The sequence below is a fragment of the Rhipicephalus microplus genome, chromosome X (genome assembly GCF_043290135.1).
Source record: "Rhipicephalus microplus isolate Deutch F79 chromosome X, USDA_Rmic, whole genome shotgun sequence".
Lineage (NCBI taxonomy): Eukaryota > Metazoa > Arthropoda > Arachnida > Ixodida > Ixodidae > Rhipicephalus > Rhipicephalus microplus.
Window position 1 is genome coordinate 242,156,396 of NC_134710.1, and position 22,766 is coordinate 242,179,161.

The 22,766-nt window shown below is 47.8% G+C and overlaps 1 protein-coding gene across 1 annotated transcript in view; it reads left to right on the forward strand.

Moving 5' to 3' along the window:
• LOC142776033 (sushi, von Willebrand factor type A, EGF and pentraxin domain-containing protein 1-like) overlaps positions 1-22,766 on the forward strand; it is a 496,230-nt gene that overhangs the window by 457,765 nt on the left and 15,699 nt on the right. Inside the window, exons 18-21 of the mRNA XM_075878866.1 lie at positions 5,669-5,806; positions 15,700-15,873; positions 16,657-16,836; positions 18,238-18,414. Of these exons, the coding sequence (XP_075734981.1) occupies positions 5,669-5,806; positions 15,700-15,873; positions 16,657-16,836; positions 18,238-18,414 (669 nt within the window). The remainder of the gene's footprint in view (positions 1-5,668; positions 5,807-15,699; positions 15,874-16,656; positions 16,837-18,237; positions 18,415-22,766) is intronic.

Below are 22,766 nucleotides of genomic sequence, written 5' to 3' on the forward strand. Positions count from 1 at the left end.
ACACATTCGCAGTGCTTCTCGCTCCAAGACAACTAGAGGTTTCGTTTTATAAGCAGGGCCACGCGAGAATAGTATGCATCCGAATTCCATGATGGGGCGCATATACATATTGTACAACGTTATCAAGGTGTGCCTCCGTAAACCATATTTCCGGTTACATAGCTTGTGCAGTAAGCCTGAATTGATTGATATGTGGGGTTTAACGTCCCAAAACCACTATATGATTATGAGAGACGCCGTAGTGGAGGGCTCCGGAAATTTAGACCACCTGGGGTTCTTTAACGTGCACCCAAATCTGAGCACACGGGCCTACAACATTTCCGCCTCTATCGGAAATGCAGCCGCCGCAGCCGGGATTCGAACCCGCGCCCTGCGGGTCAGCAGCCGAGTACCTTAGCCACTAGACCACCGCGGCGGGGCGCAGTAAGCCTGAAGCCCGCTGTGCCTTGGTAGTTATATACTCTATGTGTAGACTCCAGTTAAGTTTGTCATTATAAATTATTCCCAAATATTTTTAGAGACTACTTGCTGGATGGGTTCCAGTTTATATAGAAATGAAATTGAAATTGGGTCTGCAAGCGGAAACACCAAGGGCGCACTTTTGATGGCATTTAACGATAATGAAATCGACTGCAACCGAATTTCTAACATGCTAATATAACTTCGTAATTTAAGTTGTAGTGAGTAAATATCATAGTCAGCAGCAAAGAATGCGATGTCATCAGTATAAACGTAGACAATAACTTCTTGATCTGTTGGAATTGTGCTCATTCAAGCATTAAATAACACTGGAGATAAGACTGCTCCCTGGGGAACTCCACGCGTTTGCTTATATCTAGATGAGGAACATCTATTCTTGACGTAGTGGAATTCTCTTGATTCTAAAAATTCTGCCACCCACTAAATAAAATATTGTGGGAAATTCAATCTCTTTAGCGTATTTACCAAAATGAAGTGCTCCACACTGTCATACGCCTTGGCTATGTCAAGCGTTACTAAAGCAGCGTATTGCCTTCTTTTTCGAGCGAGCTGTTTTCGGTTCTCTAAATCAGCATGGACACACCAAATAGAGAAATCACTACGAAAGCCGATTTGTTTTGGTTTTAATACTAAATTGTCGGCCATCCAGATACTTACTTGGCTATGTAGGACCCTCTCTACTAGTTTGATTATGTTAGATGTTAGAGAGATTGGTCTGATATTATCGACTGTTAATCCTACACCCGGATTTTTTAGTATAGGAATGACCTTTGCTATCCTCCAATCCTGCGGCACCCATGAGTTTTTTATGGAGTAGTTAATAACATTGGCGACGTCTCGAGGCGATAAATTGAACAGAATTTTAATCATGGGTACTGTGATTCCATCTGGGCCAGGAGATGCACAGGGTAAATGTTTAATCACGTTGGATACTTCAGTCTGTGTCACTTCTTCAAAGTCAGACTTTGTCGTAGACTTGTGCCAGTTGTTTGGCACTACTGAAGTGAATCTGCTTTCCAGACCTTTACCGATTGCCTCTAAGGTAGTGGTCATTTCTTGTGCCGACAGATTATCACAAGCTACATTAACTGGTGATGGCAAGATTTTCCGAGCTCTCATATATCGGAACAGTGCTTTAATATGTTTAGGCTTCAACAGGTATTCATAATGTCTTCTGTCATAATCTTGTTTAGCCTGAGCTACCGTTCTTTTAAAGCCCGCAGCAATGAATTTATAATCGGCCCAGTTTTGTGGGGATTGATTATGTAAGAGCTGCTTCCAAGCTGCCTGACGTCACCGGTGCTCTCTTGTACATTCATCATTCCACCAACGGCTATATACTCTTTTTGTGGATTCAACAGTAAATTCGGCTCCTTTGTAGGATCGTTTAATGACTGCGTTTATTTTCAGTGCTTTTTTATCATCGCTATCTTCCGAGTGAAAAGCCAGTGCTGACTTCAGGTCATTCCTAAATTTAGTGTAATTTACAAATACTCTTACATTTGAACAAGATGGAATTATCGGACAAGAAATTTCAAAACTTATCGGTAAGTGGTCACTTTTGGTGCCACAGTCCAGCGCTTTCCAAGAAGAAGTACTAATGGCTGAACTGACAAAACTTAAATCTAAGGCCGACCTGGAGTGATTACGAATAAATGTGGGGGTTCTGACGTTGAGGCACGTCAGGTCATTGGACATTGTCCACTCCCACAAGCGTTTCCTACTAAGATCAGTTCTAAAACCCCAACTCGTGTGGTGGGAATTAAAGTCTCCAACTAAAACTTTGTCTTTGCACCACGATTTTGTAGCTAGATCCAAACTTCGTGTCTTGAACTCCATCCGGAAAATACATAATAACTAAAGTGAAAGGAGTGCAGTTGGGCCGTGTAATGTCTACTGCCGAAATTTCGCATTCTGGCGACATATGTTTGTATGAACATTTAACTTTCATACTAATTCTATTATTACTAAAGAAAGCTAGACCCCCACCTCTTGATGAACGGTCTAGTCGAAAAGACCGGAAGTTATTTAACTGGAACAAATTGTGTACAGATAACCATGTCTCTTGTAATGTTATAATATCAGGAGCGAATTTAGAAGTCAAGTATACCAAATCCATAGATGGAGTATAAATTGATCGACAATTCCAATGGAGAATCTTAAGCGACCCTATGGTTTCGAAAGAGCTGCTTCCGCTACAGCTTTATCTAAAATGCTTTCTTTCTAGAAATCTCTCTTTGAAAGGCTCTCCTTTTCCTTCAGATACTTTTTGTTCTTTGTCTGTTTTGGTGAGCTAGTTTTCCTTGACAGAGGGGATCTAGAACGCTTCAGGGACCTGGGGTCCAAATCTGTCATCTGAATTTATTGTATCTGCAACATTGTCCTCACTTATCTACTGCAGAGGGTGTCGCAGACGGAGAATACGATGGTGCGGTTTCAAATTTCTCATTTTGGCTGTGGACGCCTATTGCAGAGGCTCCTGCAGACGAATAATACGATGGCGCAGTTTCAGATTCACCGTCAATTAATGGTCGTGAACTCTCAACATGTTGGGATACTAAGCCTGACTCTCCTGTTGCACCAAATATGCGATTCATCTGGTAAGCCAAAATTTTAGATAGAGAATCACAAAGGTTATAAGCCAGTCGTTCCGTGGCTTTTTCTAAAGCCTTTTCTGTGACCTCCGCGATATTCAGTGAAATCGACCCGTTCATTTTCGAGACACGTCATGCTGCAACACTGGCATATCCCTGAATTCTGGCCTGTATTTCCTCCATGGATTCTCATCGAGAACAGCGCCCACGCCCTATAATTTAAAGAATTTGTATTTCTCGAGCCTTAGCTGAGCAATCAGGACTATCTGCACAGTGTTGTTTGTTGCAGAGACAACATTTCTATTCTTTAGCTTCGCAGTCATTTGTTTTGTGGTTGTCACCACACACCCGGCATATGAGTTCTGACCTGCATCCTTTATTTGTGTGACCGTATCGCCAGCACTTACGTACACTGGAGTGGTCACGGTAATAGAGGTTCCACTCTGTATGTTAGTGGTCATGCCTTGATTTCGCTTGGGAGATTCGTTCCAGCAAAGGTTACAATTACCAACTTAGTCGGGATCGTCTGTTTCTCTACCAGTCGTGCACACCTACAAATGGAGATAGCACCAGTCATGGCCAACATCTCTAATACCTCAGACGGGGCCAAGTTAACATCCACAGCTCAAACAATGCCTTTCACACATGCCAGAGGCGGGGGAATGATGTCGCTCACCAGACTGGTCGCGAAACTCGAGCACTTCAGTAGGTCTTGGACACAGAGCTGATCAGATGAAAAACATAGAATACCACCTCTGCCGAACTAGCGGACCTCTGCGATGCTGTGGAAGTGAGACGTCGCAGCTCTAAGCTCCGCCTAGACCACTTTCGGATTCTTCATCCGATTGAAGCCGTCATTGCAAGGGACAAGGGCCACAGGAACTGCGGGAGTGCCGTTGCGCAGAAACTGATCCACTGGTATCTCCTGTGGCAGAAGTGAAGCAGACCAGAGAAAAGCCCCTGGTCCAGGTGAAGAAAACGGCATCTGAGTGCTCTTGCTAGCGCTACAGCGCTTACTCAGCTGTAAAAGCACTGTAAGAACACCTGACAAAGACAAAGAAACCACAGCCACTACACAAACTTAGGCCAAAACCCTAGAGCAAGCACGACCATACTTGTGCGTTTGAGAACCAACAAAGCAAGCCCTATTCCCACTACGTCCACTACAAGCACACTGCTGAGTACACACTGCAAAAATTATAACTTTTGTGTAGTAGGCTCACATTCGCTATGCTATCCTTCGTCATTCTTCGGAGAAGCGCTGTTCCGCTTCACACTTGCAAGACATTTTGTGCAAATGTTTTATGCAGTGGCTGACTACGATGAAGAATTATACCTGAAGTGCACCCTGCTGCAGTGGCCAAGTGGAAGCTCGGGTGCTGACCCGCAGTTCGCGGGATCAAATACCGGCTGCGGCGGCTGTATTTTTGATAGAGGCGAAAATGCTGTAGACCCGTGTGCTCACGTTAAGGAACCTTCAGGTGGTTGAAATTTCCGGAGCCTTCAACTAGGGCGTGTCTCATAATGATATGGTGGTTTTTTAACCAGTGGAAATAAGTAATCGAGTCCGATTGGCAAATTCAAGTGCTTCCTGCGAATATTCTGTTGCAACTTTGAAATTTTGAAACGCGGCCATTGGTAATCACCGAGGGGTTATAAAACCTGGCTAATTTCACAGGTGAAACCGAAACCGACGCGTTTCCCAGTGCATCTACAATTCACTTTAAAAACGCCATCGGGGACGACACTGTTCCTATCGCTGTTATCAGCTGTCAGTCTACATACTTCAGGTCGTGGCAGCGTCGTCCCACTGTATGGCCATTTATCGACGCTCATTTATTCTCCTCATCCGATGAAAGGGAAACAGTGTCGTCACCTAGGGCGTTTTTGAAATGAATAGTAGATGCGCTGGGAAGTGCGTCAGTTTTGGTTTCACTAAATTAGTCGGTTATAATTATTTCCGTAAGTAATGTTCGTACATTTTTGAACACGCCTTATGGCACAATTAAGAGATCACCGAAGTTAGCACACAGGTACCTCCTTTCCCTGATATTTTTCAATATTATCATGGGTGCATTTTTCGCAACACCCTCTATACCTATATGAAGTGGTCGCCAGTCTTGTATTGCTCTTTTTTAGAGTATGCCTAGCGGTCCTTAAAGAACTTCATTTCAATTTATCTACTAAGTTATAACCAAACTTTAGTAAGTAGCTTTCATCAGGAAAAAGTAGCAATCACTCCTCTTTTAATTGTTATCACAGAAAAGAAATACTGTGTGACGCAGACAACGAGGTGCGCGTCTTTAAAAAATAAGGGTTGCACTGATCCACCTCGCGTACATAAGGGATGGTTTGATGCCACAACAACAGATACGCTTGAAAAGATGTCTCCATCTACAGTGACAACTGATTGAAAGTGTGATTGAGCTCGCAATACAAGTACATCACGTTTACTATAGAAGCTAGCTGTGGTGACTATCGTTTCAGCCAGATGTGCTCAAAATTTGCACTCAATACAGTTATTTCTTAAGTAAAAAAATTGGCACGCATAGGTCTTGACCAATAATGAACTTCCCTACGACTTTCGCCAACAGGCTGGACCACGGAACCTGGCAGGGATTCCCAACTCGAGTACCGGCTCTCCATTTATCATGCCAAGAAGGACGACTCGGGTCGGTACACCTGCATCACGCCTATGGGCCACAAGCACTCCGTCGACATCGTCGTTTCCCGTAAGCACCAACCATGCGGTAGCGCATAAAACTGTGGAGGGCACCCAAGAGATGGCGCTGCGTAAACAGGAAGAATTCGTTGTTTTGAGTTTCTTTAGGTAGGAAAAAAACCAAATGGCCGGCCCTCCGGCCGTCCTTTCTATTCCGTACTGGGCGTGTATGCATCTACGTGGTTACCTTGGCCGCTTCTCTGTTCTACGGCTATCCTTTTTCAACAGAAGTGGACGAAAGAGTGCGGGATTAATGCAGGGCTATGGGTGTCTCGTTATCTTTCGCCCGCTTTATTTAAGCGCGTCGGTACGACCAACAGCACACTAAAGCGCCCTTCATGACACAACACCTGTGCGTGCAAAGGTTACATGGAACCGAAAGGCATACTTGATATGTGGGGTTTAACTTCCCAAAGCCACCATATGATTATGAGAGACAACGTAGTGGAGAGCTCCAGAAATCACGACCACCTGGGCTTCTTTAACGTGCGCCCAAATCTGAGCACACGGGCCTACTACGTTTCCGCTTCCATCGGAAATGCAGCTGCTGCAGCCGAGATTCGATCCCGCAACCTGCGGGTCAGCAGCCAAGTACCTTAGCCCCTTGACCACCGCGGCGGGGCGAAAGGCATACTCGACAGCTGGCCTCAGTAAAAACAATTCACGAGTGTGTACAGGGAACCATATTATTTATTGACAGCAAACCAACAATCATGTTTAAATAAAAAAGTAATAAATTTATCGTGTTAGCACCATTATCAGAAGCTCGCAAACGGCACGCCTTCGTTTTAAAAGGCAAAACGAACAGATAAGCGTGTCTCGTTTTTATAGAAACTATAATTAGAAAACATTCATAGAAATCATCATGAGGTGCTTTACTGAAAGCTTCGAATTACAGCTCCTGCTTCCACCGAGCATGACTTAACATCTGCACGTGTTACTGCATTACCAGATAGTGCATTCAAGCTGAGGACACAACAAGGTTGGGTTTTTCGCAAGGAAATCATGGTGGCGCGAAAGTCGAGAGAAGTGCTAGCATTCGAACACGTGCAGGATCAGTGAAAAAATACGTAGTACACAAATACACACCACTGATACTGGTGAAAAGGCCTCAGGGTGAAATCTCCATCACTAAATAACAAATATGCACGTATTGGCAAAAATAATCTACCTGTCATCGCCGTGAAACATTCAGAAATCGATGCCTTTGCCGGTATGACAATTCTTGCGGCACCATACAGCAGTACAGATACTATACGTACAGCAACTGGAGGGACTTACAGAAGCGAATAAAAAATTCTAAAAAGAAAACGGAACGCCGATGACCACGCCAATCATGGGATGAAAACTAACTGCGCATCTGGCGCCCGCTGCCTCCGTCAGAAAGCGGCAGCACGTGTTTTCCGCTTCGTCACGGATAAGAGAATCTATAGTAGAGCTCAGATAGCACCGTGATCGCTAAACAAATTTAGTGCTCAGAAATACTATGCGCGACGCGGAATTCGAATGTTACCCTTCAATTGTGTAGAAAAGAGCATTTTTTCCCAAAATGGGGGCTCTCACCGCTTGAAATTGTGAGCCTACTATGGTGCCTCTTGCGGATATTTTGGCGTCCCTGACGGCAGATTTAAACGAAGCCACTATGGTTCTTCTTTAGCTGCCGATTATTCGCCCCCGTTCGGTGATGGGTGGAACTTCAGACTTTCTGAGGTCTGACAACTTCCTCCCCCTTATAGACGATACCATCCGAAACCGGTAATCACCGTGAAGGGGCAGAAGGCTGCAATCTTGCCTCTGGTTTTATATCACCGAAGTCTGGTTCTTTTGCTGTCTTCAAGATGATGCGAAAAGAGGTTGCGGTTGCTTTCGCTCCCGCTAAAACGCGCTGCCATCAGCGGCCAGAGCGCTCCAGGCCACGTGTTCCCGGGATCCCTTTCATTAAATATTGACAGCGTATCGCTCACTGTTTCATCGACTGCCTAAAGGGTTCTGCATTTTGAAGTTACACAGTCAATGTGTGTCAAGAACATTCGGTATCGTGAATCTTCTAATTTTTTGAAAAGGTTTTTTTAGTGACGCACGCCGTGCTGCACGGGATCATGTTTTCAAAGATACTATAGCGTAAAAAGTTTTGGTGAATACCACCCATGAAACACTGCGGTCCCCGCGTTACTATAACCGACATTTGCAACACCATGTAATCTGCTATGGGTATAGCTTCTGCGGCATCTACACTTTCAAGCGAAGGCGGGCAAGATGGCTGAGGACGTGTGCACAACAGATCCTTGCACGACGCTCAATTAAGTAGCATAGTGCATGCGGCACTGGCTGCGCTGATAAATTGAGAACAAAGGTGCTTCTTTTTGAAACCGCGCCAAAAAAGCTAGTCTTTAAGCTAGGATACTTACACATAAACTTCTTTTCGCATTGTTTACAGTACAGTGTTTTTACCATAGTGGAAAGCACTTGGCCTATTCACCAGTATAGTTACTTTGTAGTTGTCACATATAGATTAGACAGAGACGGCAATCCTTCGGAAGATCTTGTCCAGTGCGTTCTCATTATTAAGCCACGATGCGTTTAGGCTCCTCCACACAAAAGAACAGCTTAAGGAATGGCCTTTATGGCCCCGCTATACCGGGTGTTCAAAGTTAAGGTTTATGGTTTTCTTAAAATTCAGCACGGGGAAGCACTTTTGCCGATGGTTTGTGTATCCAGGGGGACACAAATCGAGACAACGGTGACTGTCAGTGCACAATTAACTAAGATTTAATAATTAACTTTTTAATAACTGCAGCAAGTGGCCATATTTGTATTGAAAAATTGGAGGCAACACAGTTACACGACAATATTCTTCTAGCCTGTCTGTGCACCAAGATATTCCGAGGCAAGGTTTAATTGTGAATTGCACGATTGCGCATGCAGGGCCGTGAAGATCGGCGCAATGTTCGTCCTTGATGTGATGGACAGTCATATAGCTTCCTATCACCAGCCGGTAGTAAAAAGTAAACGATATCATCTTTGACCCATTGTCAGAATAAACGACGCCGGCCACTGCCGCGGCCCATCAGGGAGGCGCTTCGCGCCAGTGCTGACTGTCTTGCGTGCGTAATCATGCTAAGCACAATAAAATTTACGGAAGGATATCTCGGACAACAGCTATAAAAGAATTCTTCCAAGTGTAAATGTGTCGAAACGCGACGACGCCTCTAACTTTTGAGTACAAATATTGCCGCGAACCATGCATTGGGTTTGTTTATTTGTGTTTTGTTTTTTCGGCCTGGCTGCGCCGGCCTGTGCTATCACTGTTTTCACAGCGTTTCGAACAAACGCTATCACAGCGTTTCGAACAAACGCTATCGAACAGCGCTTCGAGCGTTCCAAACGAACAGCGTTTCGAACAAACGCTATCACGGCGTTCTCGATACAATTCGACTATTCGAGAAACCCTCGCGCCGAGGGATATTAATTTCCGCACAGCCGATGCCGCGACATTCGATCGCCGACGCTCACTTGCGTGCCCGTCGTTTTGCCGGCCGCTGCTTCGCCGCCTGTGTATTCTTTCAGTTGTTAGGGGAGCACAGGTTCGCTCCAATAAACTTGTTTTCTTTGCAGACAACTGTGTCGTCCTTTGCTGCGTGACATCTGGTGGAGGTGCGGGGTCCATGAACCCTAAGCCATTGCCAAGCCGACAAGCAAGCCCAACACGACAAGCACGCCCAACTCGTGTCAGCCGCCGACAGCAAGGCCTTCAGCCAGAGTTTGGACTGCTCCCGGATAAAAAAAAGGAAAGAAGACGTAAAAACCACGGTGATCAACGCAGGCACCATGACCAGCGCTACCAACCCTCCCGTCGTTCTGCAACAACCTCGTGAGCCCCCATCATTCCGATGATCTCCTGGTGAAGACCCGGAAGAGTGGCTGGAGAAGCTGGAGCGCATCCGTGTCTTTAACAGGTGGGATGACGAAGAAACGTTTCGTCATGTCTTCTTCTATTTGGAGGATGCAGCTCGAACGTGGTTTGAGAACCATGAAGGCTTCCTAACCGACTGGACTGTCTTTAAGAGCGAATTCCTCAAAACATTCGCTACGGTTGTGCGGAAAGAACGAGCCGCCCTTTTGTTGGAGACGCGAATGCAACACCCTAACGAAGGTGTTGTACTGTTCGCTGAGGAGATGAAGATGCTGTTCCGGAGAGCTGACCCCGAAATGGCAGAAGAGAAGAAGGTGCGCTTTCTGATGCGGGGAGTTAAACAAGAGCTCTTCGCTGGACTCATCCGCAACCCCCCTAAGACCGTCGCTGAGTTCGTCACCGAGGCTTCGATGATCGAAAGGACCTTGGATATGCGTTCGCGGCAATACGATAGACCACTCAACACCCTTTCGGTGAACCCGGTAAACGCCCCTGGATTGGCGACGGAAGACTTGCGGGAGACCATCCGCGCCGTCATTCGCGAGGAACTGAGGAAATTGTTCCCAGCAACGCCGCAGCCCCAAGTCGCCTCCCTCACTGACGTCGTCCGCGAGGAGGTTCAGCAAGCACTGGGGAATTCCGCGCCATCGGAAGCATCGTGCGAACCACAAGCGATGACCTACTCCGCTGCTGCTCGTCGACCTCGACCCGTCCCAACCCGTTATCAAGAGGCCCCGCCGTACCGCCGCCCAATGTCGCCCGTCCGACCCCCTGTAACCCGAAACCAGGCGCCCAGGAAGACCGAGGTGTGGCGAACGCCAGATAATCGTCCACTGTGCTACCACTGCGGAGAGGCCGACCACGTCTACCGCCGCTGCCCGTACAAGTGGCTGGGTTTGCGTGGGTTCTCCGTCGACGCACCCCGCCCGCGAGCCGGCCAGCGCCCATTTGAGATCGAAGAATACCTGTCGAACACCAGCCGTGGACCATCCCGTTTCAACCGTTCGCCGTCGCCCTACCCGTACCAATCCCCCAACCGTCGCAGCAATGCTGACTTCGCCCGTGGAAGGTCCCCCAGCCCACGAGGGGGAAACTAAAAGCAGCAACTTCTGGAGGTGAAGTTGCACAACGGCGAGAAAATGAAAACCCTCCAACGACGCAAGACCGTGATTCACGACATGCCCTCATCCCGACGACCCGACGACACCATGACGAGACCCCCGAAAACGACGAGAGCTACGCTGCGCGACGCGTACCCGAAATGACGAAGCCTGCCGGTGAGAAGACGACGATGACGACGCATAGTGCCCGACCATCAACACGCGCAAGCCGCGATATGACGCCACGACGCATCCGAAATTCGAGGAAAGCGGCATCCGACGTCAAGTTGTCCATCGACGGCCTTGACGTAGTCGCCCTCATCGACACGGGAGCCGACTACTCGGTCATGAGCGGGTCATTCGCGTCCAAGCTAAAGAAAGTTACGACCAGATGGGACGGTCCGCACATACGCACAGCAGGAGGCCACCTCGTGACCCCAAGTGGAATGTGCACATCGCGCGTCACCATAGACGGCACTGCCTACCCTTTGGAGTTCGTCATTTTGCCTAACTGCTCCCGCGACGTAATTCTCGGAATGGACTTTTTGACGGACAATGGCGCAATAATTGATCTGCAGACCAGGTCGATAACGTTTTCTTCCGATCACTCCAAGACGCCGCAGCCAAACCTCGGACACCGTGCTGCTGTAACGATCGCCGACGATCACGTCACCCTGCCACCCCACGCAAGCTTGATGATCGCTGTCTATTGTGAAGGTGCTGCTCCTGACGTCGACGCTGTCGTGGAGACTGACCAAAGGTTGCTTCTAGACCGCGGTGTGTCTGTCGCAAGAGGCATTGCGCGGTTTAAGCAACGCAGATCCTACGTTTTCGTCACCAATTTCACCGAGGAGTACTGGCATCTAAACAAGGGCGCTGCGATTGCGTTCCTCGAAGAAACGCAAGAAGCGAGTCAAGTGATCGTGGTCGCCACTTTTGAACGCGCACGCGCAGATGCTTCCAGGCTGCCACATCCTTTCGACGTGAACCCGGCGCTGTCGCAAGAAAATCGGGACAGATTACTGGAGTTGCTCCGTCGCTACAGCGAGCGTTTTTCCTCGAACGCGAAGTTACGTCAGACACCTTTGGCGAAGCACCGGATAATGACCGAAGATGGAGCCCGACCTACCAGACAGTCACCGTACCGCGTTTCTTCACACGAACGCGTAGCCATCCGGATTCAAGTAGATGACATGCTCAGCGACGACATAATACAGCCATCGAATAGTCCGTGGGCTGCGCCGGTTGTACTCGTGAAGAAAAAAGATGGCACTTTAAGATTCTGCGTTGACTACCGGAGACTAAACAAAATCACCAAAAAGGACGTGTACCCCCTGCCACGAATCGACGACGCCCTCGACCACCTCTGCCACGCCAAGTACTTCTCATCCATGGATCTGAAGACCAGCTACTGGCAAATTGAAGTGGACGAGAGAGACCGAGAGAAGACTGCATTTATAACCCCGGACGGTCTATACGAGTTCAAGGTGATGCCGTTTGGGCTGTGCACGGCGCCCGCAACGTTTCAGAGAGTCATGGACACTGTGCTAGCAGGCTTGAAGTGGCACACTTGCCTCGTATACCTCGACGACGTTGTCGTATTCGCCCGGACTTTCGACGAACACCTCACAAGGTTGGAATCTGTACTCTAGGCCATTCGTACGTCGGGGTTAACGCTGAAGTCTGAGAAGTGCCGTTTCGCGTACGAGGAACTCAAGTTCTTGGGTCATGTCGTGAACGCCGCGGGAGTCCTACCTGACCCGGCCAAAACATCAGCCATTGCGAACTTCCCAAGGCCGAAAGATAAGAAGGGTGTGCGAAGGTTTCTCGGACTGTGCGCATACTACCAGCGCTTCGTCATAAACTTCGCACACATTGCAGAGCCACTCACGCGCCTGACGAAAGAAAGCACCCCTTTCAGATGGCAAAACGACCAAGAAAAGGCATTCTGCGAGCTGCAACAACGCCTGCAAAACCCGCCCGTGCTCGCTCATTTCGACGAAAACGCCGAAATGGAAGTGCACACGGACGCCAGTGATATCGGTTTGGGTGCCGTCCTCGTCCAAAAGCAAAGCGGTTACAAAAAGGTAATCGCCTATGCAAGCCGTGGTTAGTCAAAGGAGGAGAGAAACTACTCTGCCTCCGAGAAAGAGCGCCTGGCTATCATATGGGCCATTTCAATATTTCGCCCATACGTCTATGGTAGACCGTTTAAGGTTGTGACAGACCATCATGCGCTGTGTTGGCTCGCCAATTTGAAGGAACCCTCTGGCCGTCTTGGGCGGTGGAGCTTGCGCCTGCAAGAGTTCGACGTTACAATATTCTACAAATCCGGCAGGAAACACTCCGACGCCGACTGCCTGTCCCGTGCCCCCGTCGACCCATCACCACAGGACTCCGATGAAGACAGCGCGTTCTTCGGAGTCGTGACAGAGAGCGACCTAGCCGCCCAGCAGCGTGCCGACCCTGACCTCCGCTCCATGATCGACTACCTCGAAGAACGCAACGTCGCCGTGCCTAGGGCGTTCAAGCGCAACTTACCAGCATTTAGCCTCAAAACCTCCATCCTAGTGAAAAAGAATTTCAACCCCGGAACGAGAACGAATTATCTACTTGTCATCCCCGCAGACCTTCATGACGAAATTTTGGAAGCGTGCCACGACGACCCGTCTTCCGGACATCTCGGAACAGCTCGCACGATTACGAAAATCAAGGCGAAATACTTCTGGCCCCGCCTTACATCCGATGTCACCCACTACGTCCGGAGCTGCCGTGGCTGCCAGCGACGAAAAACACCACCGACGAGACCCGCCGGACTTCTGCAGCCGATCGCCGTCCCAACGAGGCCCTTCCAACAGATCGGAATGGACCTTCTGGGCCCGTTCCCTACATCTCGATCCACGAACAAATGGATTGTCGTAGCGACAGACTACATGACGCGCTACGCAGAGACCACCGCTCATCTTAGGGGAACTGCACAAGAAGTTGCAAAGTTCTTTATTAACCAAATCGTGCTGCGACATGGAGCCCCTGAGGTCCTAATCACGGACCGCGGAATGACCTTCACTGCGGAGCTCATGCAAGGAATCTTACGCTACAGCAACACAGATCTCCGAAGAACGACGGCGTACCACGCCCAAACGAACGGACTAACGGAACGGCTGAACAAGACAATCGCGGATATGCTGTCTATGTACGTCGACGTTGAACATAAGACGTGCGACGAAGTCCTCCCGTACGTCACGTTTGCGTACAACACGGCTATCCAAGAAACCACGCAGATGACACCGTTCGAGCTCGTCTACGGAAGACGGCCGACTACAATGCTCGACGCCATGCTTCCGCACGTAGAGGACGGCGACCTCAACGCCGACGTGCAAGGATACCTCCAACGTGCGGAGGAGGCCCGCGAGCTCGCTCGAGTTCGTATAACGGACCAGCAACTGGTGGATGCCGGACGCTACAATCTCCGACGCCGAGACGCCGAGTACCATTCTGGAGATCGTGTGTGGGTTTGGACTCCCATTCGACGACGTGGACTCGGTGAGAAACTTCTACGGCGCTATTTCGGACCCTACCGGATTCTACGACGTGTTGGCGAACTAACGTACGAAGTTATCCTCGATGGTGACTCCCGTACATCACGACGACGCACGCGGCCCGAAGTCGTCCATGTGGTTCGCTTAAAACCTTTCTACGGACGATGACGAACTTTTATTTTAATTTGTTTGGACTGTCCCCTATGTTAGCATCGGGTCGATGCACTCTTAGAGGGGGGGGTAATGCCGCGAACCATGCATTGGATTTGTTTATTTGTGTTCTGTTTTTCCGGCCTGGCTGCGCCGGCCTGTGCTATCACTGTTTTCACAGCGTTTCGAACAAACGCTATCACAGCGTTTCGAACAAACGCTATCGAACAGCGCTTCGAGCGTTCCAAACGAACGGCGTTTCGCACAAACGCTATCACGGCGTTCTCGATACAATTTGACTATCCGAGAAACCCTCGCGCCGAGGGATATGAATTCCCGCACAGCCGATGCCGCAACATTCGATTGCCGACGCTCACTAGCGTGTCCGTTGTTTTGCCGGCCGCTGCTTCGCCACCTGTGTATTCTTTCAGTTGTTAGGGCAGCACAGGTTCGCTCTAATAAACTTGTTTTCTTTATAGACAACTGTGTCGTCCTTTGCTGCGTGACAATATACCCGCTTACTGCAGTCATTCAAATATTAATTAATAAAAATAGGCAATTGGGACACTGACAGCCATAATTATTGTCTCACATTGTGTCCCCCTGGATACGAATACATAGGTTACCTCGAAAAATGCTTTTTATCTTTTTTCAGTGCTGAATTTCAAGAAAACTCCGAAGCCTAACTTTGAACACTCGCAGTAAGGAGGCATGGTAGTTCACTACAAGTTTGCGCGCAGCCTTTTCACACCTTGCAGCACGATAAAAATACGGCCATGATTGAAGGCTTGCAAATTTCAAATCCACTTTAAGTAAACGCCTTACGAGTCATTTGTGCATTTAAACGCAACGTGCGGAGATGCTGCATGTTTGAGATCTCCCGATTACTTTTGTTCATCAAAGGCTTTATAATGCGCACCCACTGCTCGGTAAATCATCGCTTTTGCATCCCATCAGAATTCGGTCGTCATAAGCGAGAATGTAAGCGGTGATCTCACGCTAAGTAGCAAAACGCCACGTGCTCTGACCCACCGCGGTGGGTAAACAGCAGGTCTACAAATTTGTGTCAATTTTCGCGCTTCGTTTTCATAGAAGCGGGGTGTCAGTAGCATCGAGGCGGAAAGTGCGTAATATTGTTGCATGATGATTATACGAGATACTGGCAGTATATAAAATTGTTGTCTTACGGTGCCCTTTTCAGCGGTGCACTGTCGTCCACTGCCGAGCGTGAGCGGGTTGTCGGTCAGCACCGCGACGACGCGGATGGGCACCAAGGTGGTCTTCTCGTGCGATGAGGGCCAGCGGCTACGCGGCAGCCAGCAGGCCATGTGCCTGCCTTCAGGGAACTGGTCAGCGCCTCCTCCCATCTGCCAAGGTCAGCGCGCATGCTTGTACTTGTTATTCACACCTCCATATTACCCGCGTCCATGCATATCTATATTCTATAAGAATATTGTGATGGGCCTCAATGCATAGGCTTTCCGTAATAGCGAGGAATTTCATGAGAGTAGCCTCAAAAGCCTATAAGTACAATTCTTAAGACAACTGTCCCAGCTCTTTACGTAGTAGTGATTACATAGGAATGGCACACAAGACGCTTGCGCCACCTTCATTTCAACAAAAGCGGTGAGCGTATACGTGACAGTAATATTAAGTGCAGGGGTGTCACGTGCCAAAACCAAGATATGACTGAGGCACGCCGTAGGCACGACTTCGGATTCATTTATACCGCCTGGGGTTCGTTAACGTGCACCTGTAGCTATAAAACACGCGTGTTCTTCGCGTTTCGCTCCCATCAAAATGCATTCACAGTGACTGGGTATCGAACCTGCACCCTATATACGTAACAACTCGTCACAATAGCTGCCGGCTTGCCGATCAGTAACATTTTGTTGAAGATATGCATAGTTACGGTTGTATCTTTTGCTTTTAGTGTTTTTCCCGGCGAATTTAGATCCATAGAAGAAAATAAGCTTATTCAGCTAGTCATGAAATTTCGCTTCGTTAGGAGCATAAACTATTTCATGCTATAGCTCTCAGCAGCTTCCACGCACATAAATTTTCCCCGTAGCCATGCTTGCGCACTTTCGCGTGTTTCCTGTCCAGTGTGACGTTTCTAGCGCCTGCAAAGTCTCAAGACTCAATTGCTACACTGCAGTGGCCGAGTGCCACGACATCACCGGTGCCTCTGATGGCCTCGTCGTGGTGAAGGCCGAGCAGCGGGCGGTCGGCTCTCGGGCGCACTTTTCGTGTCCCTTGGGCTACGCACTGCGGGGACAGGCGTCCGTGGAGTGCCTCGACACTGGCCAGTGGTCCGGCTCACTGCCGCGCTGTGAAGGTGTGTACTTCAGTGGTGAAAACATTGTCTCAGAGCGGAAACCACGAGGCAGCTGCTTGCTCGCATGACCGAGAAATGGAAACGTCCGGGTCGTCGATAAAAGATCTGTTACGTTTCAGTACCTGCCTGAAGAGGACAGGTTCAGGTAACTAATTCGTTAATAAATGAGCGTCCGAGCGTATACAAAAAAAAATTGTTGCCTTCATACGATTCCTAGCGGCCGTTCGTCAGAACACGCCTTTTTTGCCATCACGCAATTCAAAAAGTAAACTGTGCACGCCTGTATTCAAAAAAATACCTTGACATTTAATTTCTTAATTGCGCCAGCTAAGTCTAACTCCTCACATTATTCGCAAACGTGTAAATTCAGTCGCAATGAGTGCTTGAGAAGAAAAGCTTTGTGTTTTTTTTCCACGGTACTCATACTGAAACCACTTGATTGGGATGCGCATATCAACAACAAACGGTGAAAATTCGGCAAAGAAAACGGTATGCTATGTCTTCGCAGATATATATTCTACAAGCAACGATCGAGTTGTGATCTACAACGTATTTAAAATTTCAATACTTAAATGTTGTCACACTGTCTAGGGCACAAGTACGAAGCATAACATATCGAAGATTCTTGCTCAGTAACGATAGGGTTGGTGCTAACATACCTCAGCGTGCCCATACAGCAAAATATTCTCAGCTTAGCATGGTTAAAGGGTCAAACCTTTACGCTTTCAAGATGACCCACGTAAACAAGGATGTATGACGAGAAAATAATGGAGGCATTCTGACACTGCTGAACTTTAATAGTCGTGTGCCCGCATACAGTGTATCACTTAGACTCGAGCAGTACTTGGATTTGGGCTAGTTGGACCATTATCGCACTTGTTAGAAAACGGCGGCACAAAGACGCGTGGCATCTACTTTGTTTCATTGCTCTTGTGTCTTCACGCTGCCGCTTACTTGAAAGCCTGGTTAAGCATTAAACAAGCATTAAACATTTCAATAAAGGCCCAGCGCTGTACATATAAGGTTACTTTCTCTGAGTTTCGTCCAATATTCGGATGAAATCACTTTTGTTTCTTGTATGTACGTTATTTTTTTATGTTTGAATCCTACGATGGTAATCAAATACATTAATGTTACCGATTTTCTTCTTGTGTTTGCATTGATTTGCACTGTATGTATTTTTTACCCCTGTTGCTTTCATTTTGGCGCGGGTTCAAAATTCTTCTCATATTTTTCGACGCTACGGATCTTTTTCCTTGCGTTCCGCTCTCGTTTGTGTTTATGAAGAGAGGAATAAAATATTCTATTTAATTTTTCCTCGCTTTTAAGCAACATAATCGTGCTCTGGCTGATGCAAGAACGCTCTTTCCTATCTCTCGCATTCCGGCCGGCGGTGAGCAGAGGTGGTGTGTTCGGCACTGCCTGCTCCAGAGAACGGCTACGTGGAAAGTGAGCATGGGTCACAGTACCGCGGTGGTCAACAGATGCAGTTCGCCTGCCGGCCAGACCACATGATGCTCGGCGCTGCTGTGCTCGAGTGCCTGGACAACGACCACTGGAGTGGCACCGTCCCCGAGTGTACGATTCCACCACATTCGCAATCTTTGCTTTGAGCTCTTCATTCCTTACTTGATCATTTTTGCTCTTCTTTAGCCGCGTAGATGATTCATTGATATGTGGGGTTTAACGTCCCAAAACCACCATATAATTATAAGATGTGCCGTAGTGGAGGACTCCGGAAATTTCGACCACCTGGGGTTCTTTAACGTGCACTCAAATCTGAGCACACGGGCTTACAGTATTTCTGCCTCCATCGGAAATGCAGCCGCTACAGCCGGGATTCAATCCCGCGACCTGCGGGTGACTTTCTTGGGGTAACTTTCTTCAATCTCTTTCTTCCTCTATCTGTGTGTGTGTGTGTGTGTGTCCTTGTATCGTACATGACCCTGTGCTCTGCAATCAAACCTTATACAAAGCGAGGAAGCATTTTCAATAAAATTAAAGTTAATCGTACGCATCTCGCATAACAATACCATATAGTGGTATTCGAGAATAGGGCCGCTGCTGGTACATAAGTGGATTTCGCTGTCTCTTCGCGTTGTAAACGCAAACTGAGCTGCGCTAAAGCAATATAATTTTATCATGCACCAACTCGACCAGTCAGCAGCACGTATAGATGGGTGTACGAGCCACCGCCGGCCGACATAATGCACGCCCCAGCAATCGCGCCATTTTGTTCAGTTTACAGTTTTGCTCAAACGACTGACCCCCCCCCCCCTCCTCGCGTCATTTCATGCTCCTTCAAGGTGGGTAGGGCGTTTTCTCTCTAATTGAGCGGCATTTCGACGGCAGACCTCGCAAGTGGAGAAATGTTATCGCATGCACCCTCCGAGTGACGGAGATATAGGCCGGCTTGTTTAATTTCTGCGTCAGCCATGTTGGGCGCCCCCGCTCACGAAGGCGCTTTTACCCGCCAGTGGTACATATGATGCTTCGATCTTATGAATTTGTAATTTATACGAGACATTAAAGCGACGACAGAAGCCCGTGGAGAATGTCCATAAAATCGCTGTCACAAAAAAAACTTCAGAAAAAGTACCGGATCCCGTAGGTGTGCTGATTGCTGGCTCTGTTTTCTACACAAGAACGCAGTGAACCAACAAAGTGTGCCTGAACATCCTGGTACAAGAAATGCTTGAGATACTATATAACAATCATTTTATTAAAATAAATCTCTATATAACTGCTATTCTTGGTTTGGTGCATTTGTTTGGTCGATGTCTCTCCAGTAGAAGACAGTTTAATATTACACTGTATACGGAACTGGCCCTCCCTTGCAGCCATGTCAGATAGCCATTCCGTGGCCCGATAAAATGCCTGTCCACATAAGTAATCACATATCGCCTGATGACACAGACGTAACGCCAAAACTTTCCCTCCATCTATTCGTTGAACGACACTCCTGGGCCCAGGGAAACAAGCATTGGTATCTTGAGCTACACTGCTTGCCACAATGCGATTATTGCCCCTAATTTTATCTGATGTTTTGCCTTCAGTGTTTCTGATGCAGCAATTATGCTCGATTTTGTTGCTGTATAGAGTGATTCATTAGTACTAGTTCGTTACTTTGTATCACAGAACAAGAGCGTATCACAGAACAAGAGCGTGTAATTGGAGACTGAGCCTTGAACACGGGAATTAGGCAAGAGAGAGAGAGAGATAAATAGAGAGGAAATGCAGGGAGGTTAACTAAGCTTGGCTCGGTTGGCTACCCTACACTTGGGGTGGGGGAAAAGGAGAATAATAGAACAGAAAGAGACAGAAAAGAAGAGGAGTAAGAAAGAGAAGCATAAATAGTCAGCTCGAGACTACACAGCACGGCCTCGCACAGTTCTTTCACAAGCAGTGGTGAAGTTTGGTGGTCTTTAAAAAGTACAAGAGGGCTTTCGTGGCTTTGCGCGTATGGGAAGCCGTCGGCCAAGGTCCCAGGATCTTCTCTTCTGTAAGCGGCCGTGAATCCAGCTGACAGAGCTTGGCTTCCATAATACGTCGTTCGGTCTGGTGTGCTGGGCAATGACATAGAATGTGCTCAAGCGTTTTCTCGCAGGCGCAGATGTTGCATGTCGAAGTGCTCGCCATTCCAAGGAGACAAGAGTACGAATTCGTAAATGCCACGCCCAACCTCATGCGACACAGTAAAGTTTCAGCGCATCGTGGGAGCCCGGATGGCAAACAATGTTGTCGGTTTGGGTCGATCGAATACTGGTGCGTGTTGGAGAAACCCTGCAAAAGTATAAAATAGAAAGCTCGTGGTCGTGCTATGAGCAGCCACGTGAATTTCAACAGGCGAAAAACCGTGTGATCTGTTTTAGTTTCCTCGTCTTAACAATCCACCAGATATTGGTCCACCATTAAAATTGACGCTACTATAGCTCGATAGGTACGACTTCACCTTTCCAGTGGTCATTATGGGCCCGCATTTTACAAGCCGTAAAAAAAAGTAAAGCGCCAAACACTCTTAAATTGAATTTCAGTGTCAGTTTTATGAAATACGAACCATTTTTTAGCGAACCAAAGAAATTTTGACCATTTTTCTCTATTTACCTATCTAGCCCGCCTACGTAATGGCGCTGTCCCGCAGCCCTCATTACTTGATACATACTATAACTAACACAGGAGAACACCACCGTATGAAGAAGGCAATTTGCTGGTCATGGCATCAATAACGTGATCTTCTTGTTACGTAACTCATGAAATCCTTTCCCCAAGTCTCATGCGGCACATATCACTGGCATACTGCTGCCCGTGGTATGCGGTATAGGCGTCAAAGGTGCTTGATAATCTATATCGACCCCGTCTTTGAAAATCTTGATGCGTCAGCGTGAGGGAGAGCCCGTATCACAAAAAGGAACACCTGTCGTGATTGCCGATGAGTGAAATATTCTGACGGAAGCAAGGATTAAAAATCACGAATCGAGCCGGACTAGAACCCATTCTGCATATAGCAGACAAGTATTCTACCACAGAACCAAGCCAGTATATAGTTAAAACTACAATGGCAAATGTTGTTGCAGAGCTTGATATCCAATTCTACATCAATGCGATAAACATTACACACGTGTGCATACGACTAAGTAAGCTATACTCGATTGTTGCACTTGAATACATATATGCAGTCATTAAACCCTAGCGCGCATTTCGTGGCTATAAAGTTGACGCCTCTACTCAAGCGTGATTGCCGACGTAATCTCTGGCCGTTATATGCCCTTTACGCGCCAGTGTACAAGGCGTGAGTGGTAAACGCACGGTAGGCGCATAACTTCTCAATTTACACAAAAGCATCCATCCACCTCGTATCGCTTCACTCAAAGCAAAGAAAATCGGCCTAGCTTGTTATGCGCTGGCTGCTTCGCATAACATTAATTGCAACAAAGTTAATGGGTGGCGTCTGCCGGCTTTATCTTCATCAATACAATCACGAAGAAGAAAAAAAAACAGAAAGAATTGCCTACAAAAATTTTCTAAAAGCAACGGGCAGCGAATGCGAACATTGTGCGGATATCTCCAGAGGGTGCTAAAAATAGCCGAACGTTTTAGTTACAGTGTTGGTACGATGAAAATATAGCTTTTGCAAGGGAGTTTAATAGCAACGCCAGGTAGTAGGCGGACAGCCGGTACATACACAAATGTTCGGGCAGCCCAGCGTCTATAGCTCGTGCACACGCTCGCGCTTCGCACTCATGGATGGTCCCACTAGTCAGTGCCTTGCGAATTCCCCACTACAATACCCCGGTCACGAAAACGAGCCATCCTGGCGACTCAAGGTGATGAGAGAACAGGAGGGTCGTAGCAGGGCTTGAGACGACTGACGTGGACCGTCTCACGACCAAGGCGACGCTTGTCCGTGGACGACTTGAGCGGTTCAATCACATAGCTGACAGAAAAAGGGTGCTGTATGACGCGGTAAGGGCCTGTATACTTCGGTGCAAACTTGGGAGTCAGTCCAGGAGAGTAGAAAGGCAGTCAGAGCCACACAATAGAACCGACGGGGAAAGTGTCCTGAACAAGATCACGGTCGGGGCGATTTTTTTGGAGGGCTTGATTATCGGCTGTGAAGGACCGTGCAAGCTGACGACACTCTTCGGCATGTTCGGCCATTTCAGAAACTGGGCTGAACTCGGAGGCATCAGAATTGCATGGCAGAATTGTGTCGAGTGTGCTGCATGGGTCACGACCATATAAAAGAAAAAACGGAGAAAAGCCTGTTGTTGATTGAATCGCCGTATTGTAGGCGTACGTCACGAAAGGAAGAACAACGTCCCAATTGGAGTGGTCGGAATCAATATACATAGCGAGCATGTCTCCGAGGGTTCTATTGAAACATTCCGTTAGGCCGTTCGTCTGAGGGTGGTAAGCTGTTGATGTGCGGT